This window comes from Panicum virgatum, chromosome 1N (genome assembly GCF_016808335.1).
Source record: "Panicum virgatum strain AP13 chromosome 1N, P.virgatum_v5, whole genome shotgun sequence".
Taxonomy (NCBI): domain Eukaryota; kingdom Viridiplantae; phylum Streptophyta; class Magnoliopsida; order Poales; family Poaceae; genus Panicum; species Panicum virgatum.
In genome coordinates this window covers 50934928-50947551 of record NC_053145.1, presented here as the reverse complement: position 1 = coordinate 50947551, position 12624 = coordinate 50934928, and the positions used below count along the sequence as shown (strand labels likewise).

Here is a 12624-nt window from a genome sequence, read left to right as displayed (position 1 = left end):
TAGTAAATATTAGTTTTCTAGTTCCAGTTCATATGCATTCATTGAGGATTCAAAAAACCAAATAGATAACATGGTTTTCAATTATAATTACTAGAAGTAGTTAGAGGTAACAAAATCATTTCTTAAGATGAGTAATGTGTCTGGAATTTTCTAAAACAACACTTATTTTAGTACGGATGGTGTAGAAACTAAATAAATATTTATGAGATAAATTTTAAAGGCAAAACCAATAATCTTTTTGAGGATGCACCTATCACTATCAAGTTGAAAATCTTCTCTATATACAATCCACGCACCAAAATCTGGGCCAGTGAGCGTGGCCGCGTCATTGGTTATTCCAGACCGTCGAATCGGCTGGACGAAGGGTCGAGATCGTGCAAGTTCTGGTTATTTTGTAAAAAAAAGCTCTCGAATTTTAGATAAATCAACCCTCAGTCCAGCCTCCTCTCTCGGGTAATTTTTTAAGAAGTTGACAACTTTTCTCAAATCAAATCACAGTCCAACCTTCCCGGTTTATGGAAATTGTAAACAAAAGCTTAATTTTTTATAAAATCAACCTGTCGTCCTGGTCTTCTCTTAGAAAGTTTTTTAGTAAAAAACTCTTAGATGAATTAAATCAAACCACAACCTGTTTCATCTATTACTTCTACATGACCAACATTATACGCACAATTTGAACACAAAAATGTGTTGAAATCAAGAGTTCTTTAATATAATAAAAAATTCAAAACTACAACTTCATTATAGAGACAATTTTAAAATTTAAACGCTTTCTAAATTTGTTTGCACAAATTCTTGGATGTGATTCGTCGTACCTATAATATGGACACCAAAACATCTTTTTGCAAAAGTTGCTCAGAATTCAAAATCTACCAATTTATTATATAGTACAATTTTAAATTCAAATCGCTTTTATAATTTATCTGCATACTTGTTTACGTAAATTCAAACTCTTAAAATAAATGATAACCAAATGTACTTGAAGCGTCCCCTCATAAGAGAAGACTTAAATGTGTTACAAACATCAGTCTCAGGAGACTGATGACACATTTATTACATCAGATGGTTCATTACCGTACAACTCTACGCGGTAGTGAGCAGAGAAGCGCCACTATCGCGAGGATTACAATCCACACACACGCAACGATATTAAATATAAAAAGAAAGTCATCAGAGTCTTGCGCCATGCGGTAACTCCTGCGGGTGACCCAATCCACAGGCAAGACTGGGTGCAGGACGGTACCCCTACTCAACGTCGTCGGGTACAAAGTATGGATCTTCTTCTGTAAAAATAGAGAATGGGGTGAGTACAAACGTACTCAGCAAGTCCAACCATACCCACGGAGGGGGGCTATATCAGAATAACATGCTCAGGTAAAACAAGGATAAAGTTATGGTTTAATTTGCGGAAAGCTAAATTTTATGCAGGGGTTCGTTTAGCCGAAAACATTTCAAAATCCAGTTTTTGTATAGAGTAACATGGAGTTTAAGTTTTAAACTGCTACCGGACTCCCCGTCCGCCGTAGCACACAGCATAACTGCCGGACATATTTCCAAAACAACTCACGTCAGCCCATCCCTTAGTAAACACTAGTTGTGAGACCACACCGTAACTCGCCCAGTACCGTGGGCACAGACTATTCGAATAGGTTTTTAACTCTGCAGAGGTGTGCAACTTTACCCACAAGCGGGGTACCACAACTCGATCACCTTAGTGTCAGTGCAGATCCCAACAAAGTCATTACCCACCTTAGCTAGACCTGACTAGCCATCACGGAATGCACCAAGGGGTCATCGAACTTTCACCTAGGTTTAACCGGGGCATAAGTCACTCGGGGCTTATCCCTTTTCCTTAGTCACCCGTTGCTCTCAGCTCTCCTGATGGCTATCAGACTAACCAGTGTGATTTATGCTAAGCCGTTGCCCATACAACGGTCGAGTGGTTTGCACGATAGTGGAGTTAGGTGAGATGTAACACCACCTCGGTCCTTAGGGGTGACAAGATGGATATCTCCCTTCCTTGCCCTGCCACACCGGCACGAGCACACCAAACGGCAAATCACACTGAAATGTCATCCATCCCGTCTAGACTCATCTTTCGAAAATCCACTTTTATTCCTTCCCACACACACACCTTTTCTTTATAAAACAAGTTGCATAAAGTAGCAGGTCCTAAGCGTTCTAGTATCGATTAACGTCCAAGCAAAATCAGACATTAATCTAGGTGGTCAAGGAATGATTAACACAAATCAAGGGGTGGCTATCCAACCGTGTTTTCATGCAAGCAAAGCATATGCAATTTGTAAAACAGGTCAATAGGTTGTGTTTATAAAAATTAGGACAAAAGCATGCATCAAAGGGCGAGATTGAACTTGCCGTCTTCGAAGCCTTCGGGGAGGTCCTGGTCGAAGCACTGTCCTTCGGGCTCGGGGTCGTGGAACTAGTCCTCGTTCGCGAACTCGCAGTACTGCTCATCAACGGGCTCTCCTTCGTTCACATCGTGGTCTACGACGCATACAAACAAACACACAATCAAGAAAAGAAATAACAATTTTACCGTTGAGCTCGAATCGGAAACCATTAAGATATGGAAATAGGAGTGATATCTTTGGGTGGTTTCTTAATGGCTCGGCTAAAACTATGTTATGAGAGGCGGGGTAAAGTTTTAGGTCGATCCGAGGTCGTTTGGCGCATAAAATAATAGATTTTATAAGGGTTCAGGGGCTAGATCAGGAATCAGGGACCTAGTTGTAATCTTTCTCGAGAAGGCAGGGGTCTGTTTGTAATTTCTGGAAAGGTTTGGGTTATTCGGGAAAAGAGTAGGGTCCTATTTATAATTAAGTTTATGTAGTGGGGTTTTGTTTGTAATTACCATAAAGGACAGGGTTTTAATTGAAAGAAAACCAAGGGTGGAAGGGCTCTTAATTAATTAGGAGAGAGGGGAGGGGGCTCTGGGCATATTTGCCCTTCTTCTCCCCCCTCCTCGCGACCAGAACAGGGGAGACGGCCGGAGGCGGCGGCGGCGGCGGATTCGGCCGTTCTGGGCCACCGCGGCGGCCGGGAGTGAGGGGGAAAGGGGCAGGAGGTGCGCGGGTGTGATTCCCGGCCTCACCTTGGGCTGGGGCGGTGCGCAGAGGCGGGGCGACGGGAGCGGGCGGCGGCGGCTCTGGTGGCGCGTGGCGGCGGCGCTAGCGCTAGGGAGGAGGGCTGGCGGTGGCGGGGATGGCTGTGGGGTGGAGGAGCGGCGCTAGGGGGGCTTTTATAGCCCGAGTAGGTCGGTGGAGCAGTGCGTGGGTGGGTGGCCGGCTTAGCGAGGTCCGCAGGCGGGATTAATGGTGGGCGGCCGCGTTGGGTTGTCGCGAGGCGGCGTGCGGCGTTCCGGGCACGTGGGTGCTATTGTGGCCGATGTCGGCCTCGGCTCGCGCCCCCGCATCGAGGCGGCACAGGCGGCAGCGCTCAATCCGCTCGGCGGGCGGCTCGGTGGGGCCGGCGACGCGACGCGTCGCGCAGCGACGAGCGGCGCGGTGGCGTTCTGGGCACGCGCTCCGCGTGCGCGTGGACCGGCACGGCGGTTCGTGCGCGTGCGTGGGCTGGCGACCGTGTAGCAGAGCGGCAGCGACGAGCGGCGCGCGGCACGCACGTGGGCACGGCAGGGCACGCGTGCGTGTGTGCGCGGCGGGGCAGGGGGTCAGCGGGGTGTGCGCGAGCACCGCGGCGTGAGCAGCGCGCGCGTGCGCGTGTGCCACGTCGGTGCGCGCGGCGCGGGCGGCGGCGGTGGCGTGCGCGGGGCCGGGGCAGCGCCAGCCGCGGCCTTGGTGCGGCGGGCGCGCGCGGCCAGGCGACGCAGCGCTGGTGCGCGTGCGGCCGGGCAGCGTGGGTGCACGTGGCCGGGAGGGGAGGCGCGCGCGCGCGGAAGTGGTAGGGCGAGGCTGAGCGGCGCTCGGGGCAAGCGGCTCGGGAGAGGAGGAGGGGCGGCGCGGCCGGGCGTGCGCAACAGGGGAGGCAGGGGCCGGGCCGGCCGAGATGAGCCGTGCTCGGGGCAGAGAGAGGGAAGGGAGGAAGTGAAAAAGAAAAGAAAAAGAAGAATGGAGAAAAGAAAAGAAAATGGGAAAAAGGGAGAAAGAGAAAGGAAAGGGGATTGGGAAAAGAGGAAAGGGGGAGACGAGTCGGCGCCGACCGCGGCGATCGGTCGCGCGTGGCCGACCGGCGTTCGGGCGGCGTGGGATGGGACATCGGCGAGGAAAAAGAGAGAAGTACGGTCAGCGGAAAAAGGGTGGAACGAGAAATGAAGTCGGGTGCCGGGACGGTGGAAAGCTCTGGGGAGGAACTAGGGTTTGAGCTCAACGATGAAAAATGATTTTGAAAATATTTAGCGTATGATTTAATTTAGTAAATTTTGGGATGTTACAGTACTATAGCCAAAATACTAATATAACAAAAAAGATAGTTCCATTTTCATAAAAAAATATCTTAGTTAAATAGTAGTGCCACGACAATAGATGGTCTCAATATACACTAGCTACAACAACGGACTGCAGACCATGACATCTATATTAACAATAACTACTATTGTATGTATAAACTAAAGTCTGTGATCAACTACTCCCTCCATTCCAAATTATAAGTCATTCCAAGAATCTTGGAGAGTCAAAGTTTTTCAAGTTTGACTAAATTTATATAACAAGATAATAACATTTATGATACCAATTAAGTATCGTTAGATTCTTTGTTAGCTATATTTTCATAGTATAACTATTAGATGTCATAAATCTTTATGTTTCTCTCTATAATTTTGATCAAATTTTGAGATAGTTTGACCCTCCAAGTTTCTTGGAATGACTTATAATTTGGAAATGAGGGAGTACAATCTGACGATCTCTAAGGCCAGTCTCAGTGCACAGTTTTATGTCACAGTTACCGAGACTGGAAAATAGATAACTATATTAGATGGGTTTCATGGTGATCAAACTCTCTTCACATCTCATAAAATTTTATCCCTATTATTTTTCATGTTAGCAAAATTAATAATATTTAATGTTATGATTTTTTATGAAATTTTCATTGAGACTGACGTAAAAGCAGTAGTATAGACTAAAATAGTACGACCCATGACCAAAGCGCTTTCTTTTTTGTTGCAATCTCTAAGGGCAGCTTTAATGTTTAGTCTAGGAGAAGAAACTATGCTCTGCCACACGAGGTGGTGCTAGCTGATTCCATTTTGCTTCAACGTTTAGAAATGTGTACAGCACCTACTATGGGACCCACACTACTACACCTAACTTTTCCAGCACCATGAGCTGCTTGCGCAAGGTCCCATGGGACATAGGAAATAAATTTTGTAACCCTAGCTCAGGGTGCTTACTTTAACCACAGGAGCTAAAAAATTTCTAGTTTGGCCCTTGGCACCACCGCTCCAACGTTTGGCATTCTTTTCTCTCTCCTCAAAGCATCTTAGGCGAGTTCCAACGGCTCTCCCTATACCTCTCCTCACCGAACGTAGGGGTGCTTGGGGGGTTGTCAATCCAACGGTCCCCCCAAAGCTCCCTCTATATAGGGGAGAGTTGAAACTCTCCTTATATATAGGGTGAGTTCCAACTCCCCCTATATATAGGGTGAGTTCCAACTCCCCCTATATTCTAATCACACTGTTTCTTCGCGATATTAATCTCGTTTGAGCCCCGTAACGTGATGATAATGCGTATTATGACAGTACAAATACTGTATGATTTTTTTAAAAATAAAAAATGATAAATAAATAGTTAGTTAATGAGTGATAGTATATATGAGGAATGGTTGGAGAAAACAAGTTATAGGGAGAGAAATCTTTTGGAAGGAGATAGTAAAATATAGTAAATAGTACGTTTAGGGGAGTTGGAGAGGAAAATGGTTGGAGATAGCCTAAGAACACACGTTAAGGCCTTCTCCGGTGAGCAGCCAAAATCGAATCCTGGATGAAGTGGTCGGTCAAGACTCAAGAATCGATGCAAACCACTACAGGACAGCCGATTCTTCGCTACACGGAAGAATCGAAGCCAAACTGCCTCAACTATTAAACTAAGATATTTGTACAGGAAGTCTATAACTACAGCCCAGCTGAACACAGTGGTCTGGGGGAGAAAAAATAGTTATTTAACTGATCTGAATCCCATGTGAAGGTTCGATCGATTGGAGGTCCAAGACGCAAAACCGAATCCATCCTTCCTGGGAAAGAGTGTGTTTAGGGCATCTCCAGTAGTGAGCAGGGTTAACGTATCCGACCGCTAACTGGTAACCGCCGGCCACCGGTTCCGGTTTACCGGACCGGTTTGGTCGGTTACCGGTAGAAACCGGTCAAATTCAAATTTGAATTCAAAAAACTCAGTTCAACCGGTTCGTACCGGTATACCGGTCGGTTTGACCGGTTTACCGGCCGGTTTGACTGGTTTGAATTCAAATCCAAATTTAAAATCGTATGTGTAACCGTTTTGGACCGGTATACCGGCTGGTTAGACCGGTTTACCGGTTTACCGGCCGGTTAGACCGGTTTATCAAGTGGGCCTTAATGGGCCGTCTCATTTTTTTCTTTTTCTTTTTTGTTTTAACTTTAAATGCCTGAAAAGTATGTTAAACGAATGAATTTTGGAGAAAATTTGACACCATTAGATTCGTTGCACCTTGAAGTATTTTTAGGAATTTTTTGGGATTTTTTCATTTTTTGAATTCAAATTTAAATTTTGAATTTGGACCGGTTTCATACCGGACCGAACCGGAACCGGACCGGACCGGTTTGACCGGTAACCGGTCAAACCGGACCGGTTACCGACGGTTCGGTTAACCCTGGTAGTGAGTCGAATCATGGAGGGAAGAGAGACACACGTAGACAAGCATGTCCTGATGAATCGACTCCTCTAGTTGGTGAGTCTATACCTGCTCTACCATTGAATAAAAAAGTCCAATCTTCCTTTGTTCAGCTGTCTCTAGCTTCTAGAGTTGGATGGACTCTTACCTTTCTTTCATGGGTGTGTTCTCCCATTCTTTGTAGTCTCGATAAAGAAGCCATTACTATTTTTTTCTTGACTGCCTATATACTTCTCTCCTGCCTAATTTTACTCATTGCGAACCTATCATTCCTCACTCAGTTCATATAAATGATTTTGCTATTTTTCTTCATCAAATTTCTGTTAATTGATATGAACGAGACACTATTATTTTCTTCTATCAGTCAATATGGGTGATGGTTGCCCCTCAGGTTCTTGTTAGATGCCCAATAGAGAAAATCGTTTAGGTCTAAATTGTAGTGGAAGCTCCGTGAGTATGTATCAACATTTCTGTTTTGAGCATTTACCTTGTACGCAGTGGTTAATAGGATGCTTCTCTAAACCTAGATGTTTTTTACATCGGTGCCAGGTAAAAAGTTTGTTTATAATCTTGTTAGTGATTGGTAGTCTTGAGGCTAGTTCCGCTTGCATTGGTCAGATCACTAAAATGTGAATGTGACCAAAGAGATTAGTAGATTTACTCGCATCACATCATGCGTTCATGCCCAGCCATTGATGTTCTGGTAACTTGATGCAGGGTATATATACCATGCTCATCCACCCCACGGCGTAACAAACCTAGAAGAGTTGACTTGTATTATTCAAGCTGGTGCATCCGTGCAGGTAGTCATTTTCCTTGCTTATTATGCTTGAGACTGGGAAACAATAGAAGTTGCATAACAGAAAAATAAGAAATCCCTTTTCTTTCTGTTTCTTTGGGATCTTATCTGATTCAGAATTTTCTTTTGACTTGTATTGTAACAGTGGAATCAAAGAGAGGGAATGGAGGGTTGACAGCCTGTGAGATTCTCCTGTTTCACCATGAGGACATGGGTATACCATACGAGATTGCTTAGTTTGGGATTCGGAAGGGAATGTGGGGATGTGTAAAGAAAATTGAGCCTGGACTCCGGGCCTATCAGGAGGCCAGGGCTGCTGGGGAGCCAGCGTCAAATGGTGCCTTGATGGCTCGGATCAATACTAGGTTGGCGATAACTTTGTTCGGTCACTGGAGACCAACAGCGACGAATCAAAAAAAAAAACGCGGCGGGGTAAACGGAGCTCACCGTTTTTCATTAAGAGGAAGCGACTACGGCTTCATCCGGCCGCGGAAAAACCCCCGAACCCTGGCTCATGCCCGAGAGGGCCAAGCCTTGCGACGAGCACGGCGAGGGGATTTTTTTACCCACGAGCGAAAATTCGTCCCAGTTGGGATTCGAACTCACGACCTCGTGGGAGCGACGCTACCGGGCTGGGCTAGCCAACTCGGCTGCCCAACCTTTCGCAACAGCGACGAATCAGAAATTGTGGAAGCAGAAGAAAAACCTGCTAGAAGCAATGTGTCGAGGTTCCTCGAGCTCGGCGGGGCAGTCGCTCTGGCGTGCACCCTCGATCAAGGGCTCCTCACGAAGGCTGTCATCTTTGGCGTTGCGCGGAAACTCGTGGGGCAGAGGAAGACATTGTAGAGTTGCTGTTTATTTTTCTGGGTGTCCTCCGCCTTGGCCAATGTGGTTATTGGACTCGCCCTGATTCACTGTCGTGAATTGGAGGGAAGAGGTGATTCCGACTCTGTTTGGTTACAAATAGTCTCTGGACTAATTTTAGTTCAGAGACTAAAATTTTTAGCCCCTACCTATTTTGTTCGTGGGACTAAAGAAACTACAAATTATTAAATAAAGTGCATAAAGTACTCTTCTACCCCCTGCATATAAATCTGCATGCAGCGCGCCGTGCGCACCTTGGGGCATGCACGCCTGGCGCCTCAACTGGTGGGTGGCCTCATGCTGCGCTGGGTGGGGGACAGGTTGTTGGGAATCGTGCGTGAACTTAGGAGTAGGATGGAATAAGTCTAAAAAAAAACTTCTCTCGAGAGACTTCTCAAGTTTTAGCTCTCACCAAACTTTTAGCTTCAAAAAAATCCCCCATATTTAGTTTTTTAGCCCCAAAAGTCCTTGAAACCAAACAAGATCTCAATGCCTGATTAATTGGGGCAAATGCCATCGAGACTGAAGAGAGCAGACGCAGAGTATTTTGATGTATATATCAGCTGCCGGTCAGTTAACGAATATGAGAGGGAATACGGTAAAATCATTGCACTTTATATTTGGGGAAGGAACTCCAACTATCTACTACTACATAAAAAGAACGAAGTGAGTTTACCCCTCCCATAGGTCTGCCTCCCCTTGAGTCTGCCAGCATCGCATCTCGGTCGTTGGATCATCATACCGCGTGATCTCGACCCTCCAATCGAACCCCGATCCGCTTCGCGTCTCACCTCCCTCCGCACGCCACGCCTCCCCGATGGTTCCTCCGCCCCTGCAACCTCCTCCACGCCGCGCGCTCCAACCGCCCCCTCCGCACGCCTCCCCGACGGTTCCTCCACCCCTGCCACCTCCTCCACGCCGCGCGCTCCAGCCGCTTCCCTCTCTCGTGCCAGCCACATCCGTCTCGCCGTCCTGGAAGCGCCGGCCCTCCGCACCGCCGGCCCTCCACCGTCGTCTGGTCCTCCGCCTCTGCGCGCCCCTGGAACCTCGAACCGCGCGGCTCTCCGCGCCGCCGTCCTCAGGTTCTTTGCGGCGCAGGCGGCGTCCCTGCAGCACCAGAGGGCGGCCCCGTCATTGTCTTCCCTGCCACTATCTACCGGCGCCGTCCACCATCTGCTGTCATTCTCCACCACGAGGGGTGCCCCTATTCACCATCGTGAGAGGGTCCCCGTCCGCCTTACCGATGTATTCCCCGTCGCGGGGCCACGCCACCATCCCCTTCGAGGCTTTCGACCGGTGCAGGTCAGCAGGTGTAGGGGCCGCCCGCGAAAAGAGGCGGACGAGCCGCTGCAGGTGCCCTCTCTCGCTGCACCACCGTATGACTCCCGCTGCCCCCGCCAGTGCAGATCGACCAATCTCAGTCTCCCTGTCAGCTTTGGAGAGGTAAACTTGTTGTCTTCCCCTTCCTGCAACTGCGGATGGATCAAACTGATTCAAAAAAATGCAGATTCAATGTGTTTCTGTGGAGCTGGGTGACATCACGGGATTCTACATGATCGACGAGGAGGGCGTGCTGCAGTCGGTGGACGTCGGCGAGTAAGAAGAAAGATCAGAGTTGCTTCCATAATATTTATGTTTGGGATATTTGAATGTTTATGTACTTCTTAAAAAAAGTTTATTTATGTAATGTAACTTTCAATTTTGCGTGTGCTTAGGGAAGAGGAGAACGGGGAAACTTTGATTGGGAGATGACAACAGTAATCATGTGGTGCACCTGAAGGTTCAGTTTGAGGATAATTCAGGTGATATACCGAATTCGTTTTAGTAAAGCCAAATTGTGTTAAGCATTATCACAATATATAATGTTACGCATAAAGACACAAACCACGGATGGTAGGATGTGTTTCTGCACAGAATGCTTTTACTGTTTCCATCCTTCGATACTTTAGAGACTCATAAGGCCTGGTGTAGTGCAGAAAACCCACAAAATGTTTCTAATAGTCAGCTACTATCTAAAAGTCAGCTTGTTGATTTCATTAATCACATTGCATTAATAGTATTTCCTTTCAGTCTGTTCACTTATGGGCTTAGTGAGTGTTTTATCTTTCTCTGCTAATTCAGTGTGGGTTGTGTGATTGATCCAGTAGCATCTTGAGACTGCAAGTGAAAGAGTGAAAATGGAAGCTGCTATGAGAATCCTTGAAAAAAACAATCTTGCTTGGGAAATCTAAAACATTGTAACTGAATCTAACCAAGTGATCTATTAAAGCTGATCAAACCATCTGTAGTTGTAATACCAAATTTCACATTTACACAATTTGTATCGCAAATATATTCCCAGAGTTTAAGCACCCTTGTTTAGATGAGGTGAGCCGACATGCTTATGTTTGCTGCTCTGGGAAGCACGGTGAAAGCTTTTATTTCTGGCAAGCTCCAGCATCAATCCGAACATTCCCATAGGCTGCATTGGACCTTGATCTTTGTGACAAGGCCACTTACACAAATAGTTAGGTTGTAACAAATCTTTGAACTGCTGGTAGAAAATTGAGGGAGTTAGATGCTGTCACAGGTTATATTATGTACAATTCCGGCCAATAGTCTGTTGTTTTCTAAGTGACCTGCATTAGCTAATTTACTTTATGCTATCATTGTTACATTTCAGACTGCAGTTGAGTATATGTTAGTAAACTCAGTTTTTTTTTTGCTTAATCAAGTGTTATATTTCGCAATTTTCCAAAATTTTGCCCATAGGTATTTAGTTGACCTGATCTCTAAATTTAGGTCTTTGATGGGAGGAGTTTGAGTATGAATTAAGGGCCAATACTGCACAGGGAGCAGGCCTCACCTAGAGGCTCCCGGTGTGAAGCTAAGAGGGATATGTGGGGAACCTTCCCGGGGGTGTCAATAGGTTTACTCTTGCTAACCTGTTCAACAAACAATGAGAGATCCTGGAAGCGAGGTTCATCTATGACAGGGATACTTCGAGATCAAGGGGGTTCGGTTTTGTCACATGTGCCTCTGATGAAGGGGTTGAGGATCTGTCGCCGAATCTTGATGGCGCTGTGAGTTCACAACAAACAACTAAGGATATAAGAAATAAGTTGTTTGCTTATAATGTGCCTTTTACGACTTATTTCTTATATTCTAGAAATTCATTCATCTAATCATATATATGCAGTTTTTTCGTGAGCTGTGAAGCTTCTCCCGGTTAGAGTTCTACACATGGTTTTTGTTTGGTGATGAAGTGGTACCGTCTTCAAGAAACAAATGAAGGATTGCATCCTATGACATTACAGAATGTCACCTGTTGTGTCAGTGAGCGCACTTTGACCACTAAACTCCAGTGTCCAATTCCTTTCAGATGTCTCCTTAAAACTGGAAACGTTTGCCCAATCACTGATATGATCCATTTGGTCCCCCACTTTTTGATTTTCTACAACAAAAGGAAGGAATAATATGAAGTTCTTTATCTGAAAGTTTATCATTTTGATATTTTGCAAATAATCTTACGATGAAGAAGCATTGCAAACATGGCCATTTCGGTACTAATCTTGGTCCAGTATGTGTGGAATGTGTTGGTTTCATGTTGAAATGGAGATATGCTTGCAGCTGAAGTAAGAAATTGGCCTCCAACTTTAACTTATTCATATTGTGTTGTGAACCTTTTGGAAGAAGAAATAAGACAGAAAGGAGAGCAGCAGATTGCCACAACAACTGAGCTCAAGAGGTCTCACACTAATTTTTTGTTCTACAATGATCTCCCCCTTTGCCTTTTGTTATGCATCACTGTAAATTCTAAACCACCTGTTATAGTTATTTTAGTTCAGTGCCAGCCAAATTTCTGGTTGGCTGATTTAGAATTGATTTACGTATTTTTCTATTTGTTAGTTTCCAATTTGATACTCTAGACCTATACTGTTTTGAGCAACATTATGTGGATGGTTTTGGCAAATGTGATTATGATTTGAATGAGGAAATGTGATAATGTCTTAATTTGACGGTTTGGGTTAGTAACAGTGAGTACTCATTAGATTACTTTGAAAAATCACTATTTACTGTATCTTTTAGTCGGCATTGAATTTAACATACGTAGCAACGCACGGGCATTCAACTAATATATGTAT

At 45.7% G+C, this 12624-nt stretch overlaps 1 protein-coding gene and 1 long non-coding RNA gene across 2 annotated transcripts; both read left to right on the top strand.

Annotated features, from left to right (window-relative positions):
• Positions 1 to 7552: 7552 nt before the first annotated feature.
• On the top strand, positions 7553 to 7869 carry LOC120654154. The gene is made up of 2 exons (XR_005667007.1): positions 7553 to 7640; positions 7782 to 7869. It is a non-coding gene; the product is annotated as an uncharacterized LOC120654154 (long non-coding RNA).
• Positions 7870 to 9010: 1141 nt separating this feature from the next.
• On the top strand, positions 9011 to 12368 carry LOC120653635. The gene is made up of 6 exons (XM_039931334.1): positions 9011 to 9098; positions 9213 to 9943; positions 10008 to 10096; positions 10216 to 10302; positions 11282 to 11562; positions 11679 to 12368. Exons 1-4 carry the CDS (start codon positions 9011 to 9013, stop codon positions 10250 to 10252), a joined length of 945 nt encoding a protein of 314 aa, XP_039787268.1. The 3' UTR covers positions 10253 to 10302; positions 11282 to 11562; positions 11679 to 12368.
• Positions 12369 to 12624: the final 256 nt, after the last annotated feature.

Coding starts and splice junctions, on each gene's coding strand:
- LOC120653635 (XM_039931334.1), top strand. CDS start 9,011: ATGCCATCGAGACTGAAGAGAGCAGACGCAGAGTATTTTGATGTATAT. Junction 9,099..9,212: donor CGAATATGAGAGGGAATACG/GTAAAATCATTG, acceptor TGAGTCTGCCAG/CATCGCATCTCGGTCGTTGG. Junction 10,097..10,215: donor CAGTCGGTGGACGTCGGCGA/GTAAGAAGAAAG, acceptor GCGTGTGCTTAG/GGAAGAGGAGAACGGGGAAA.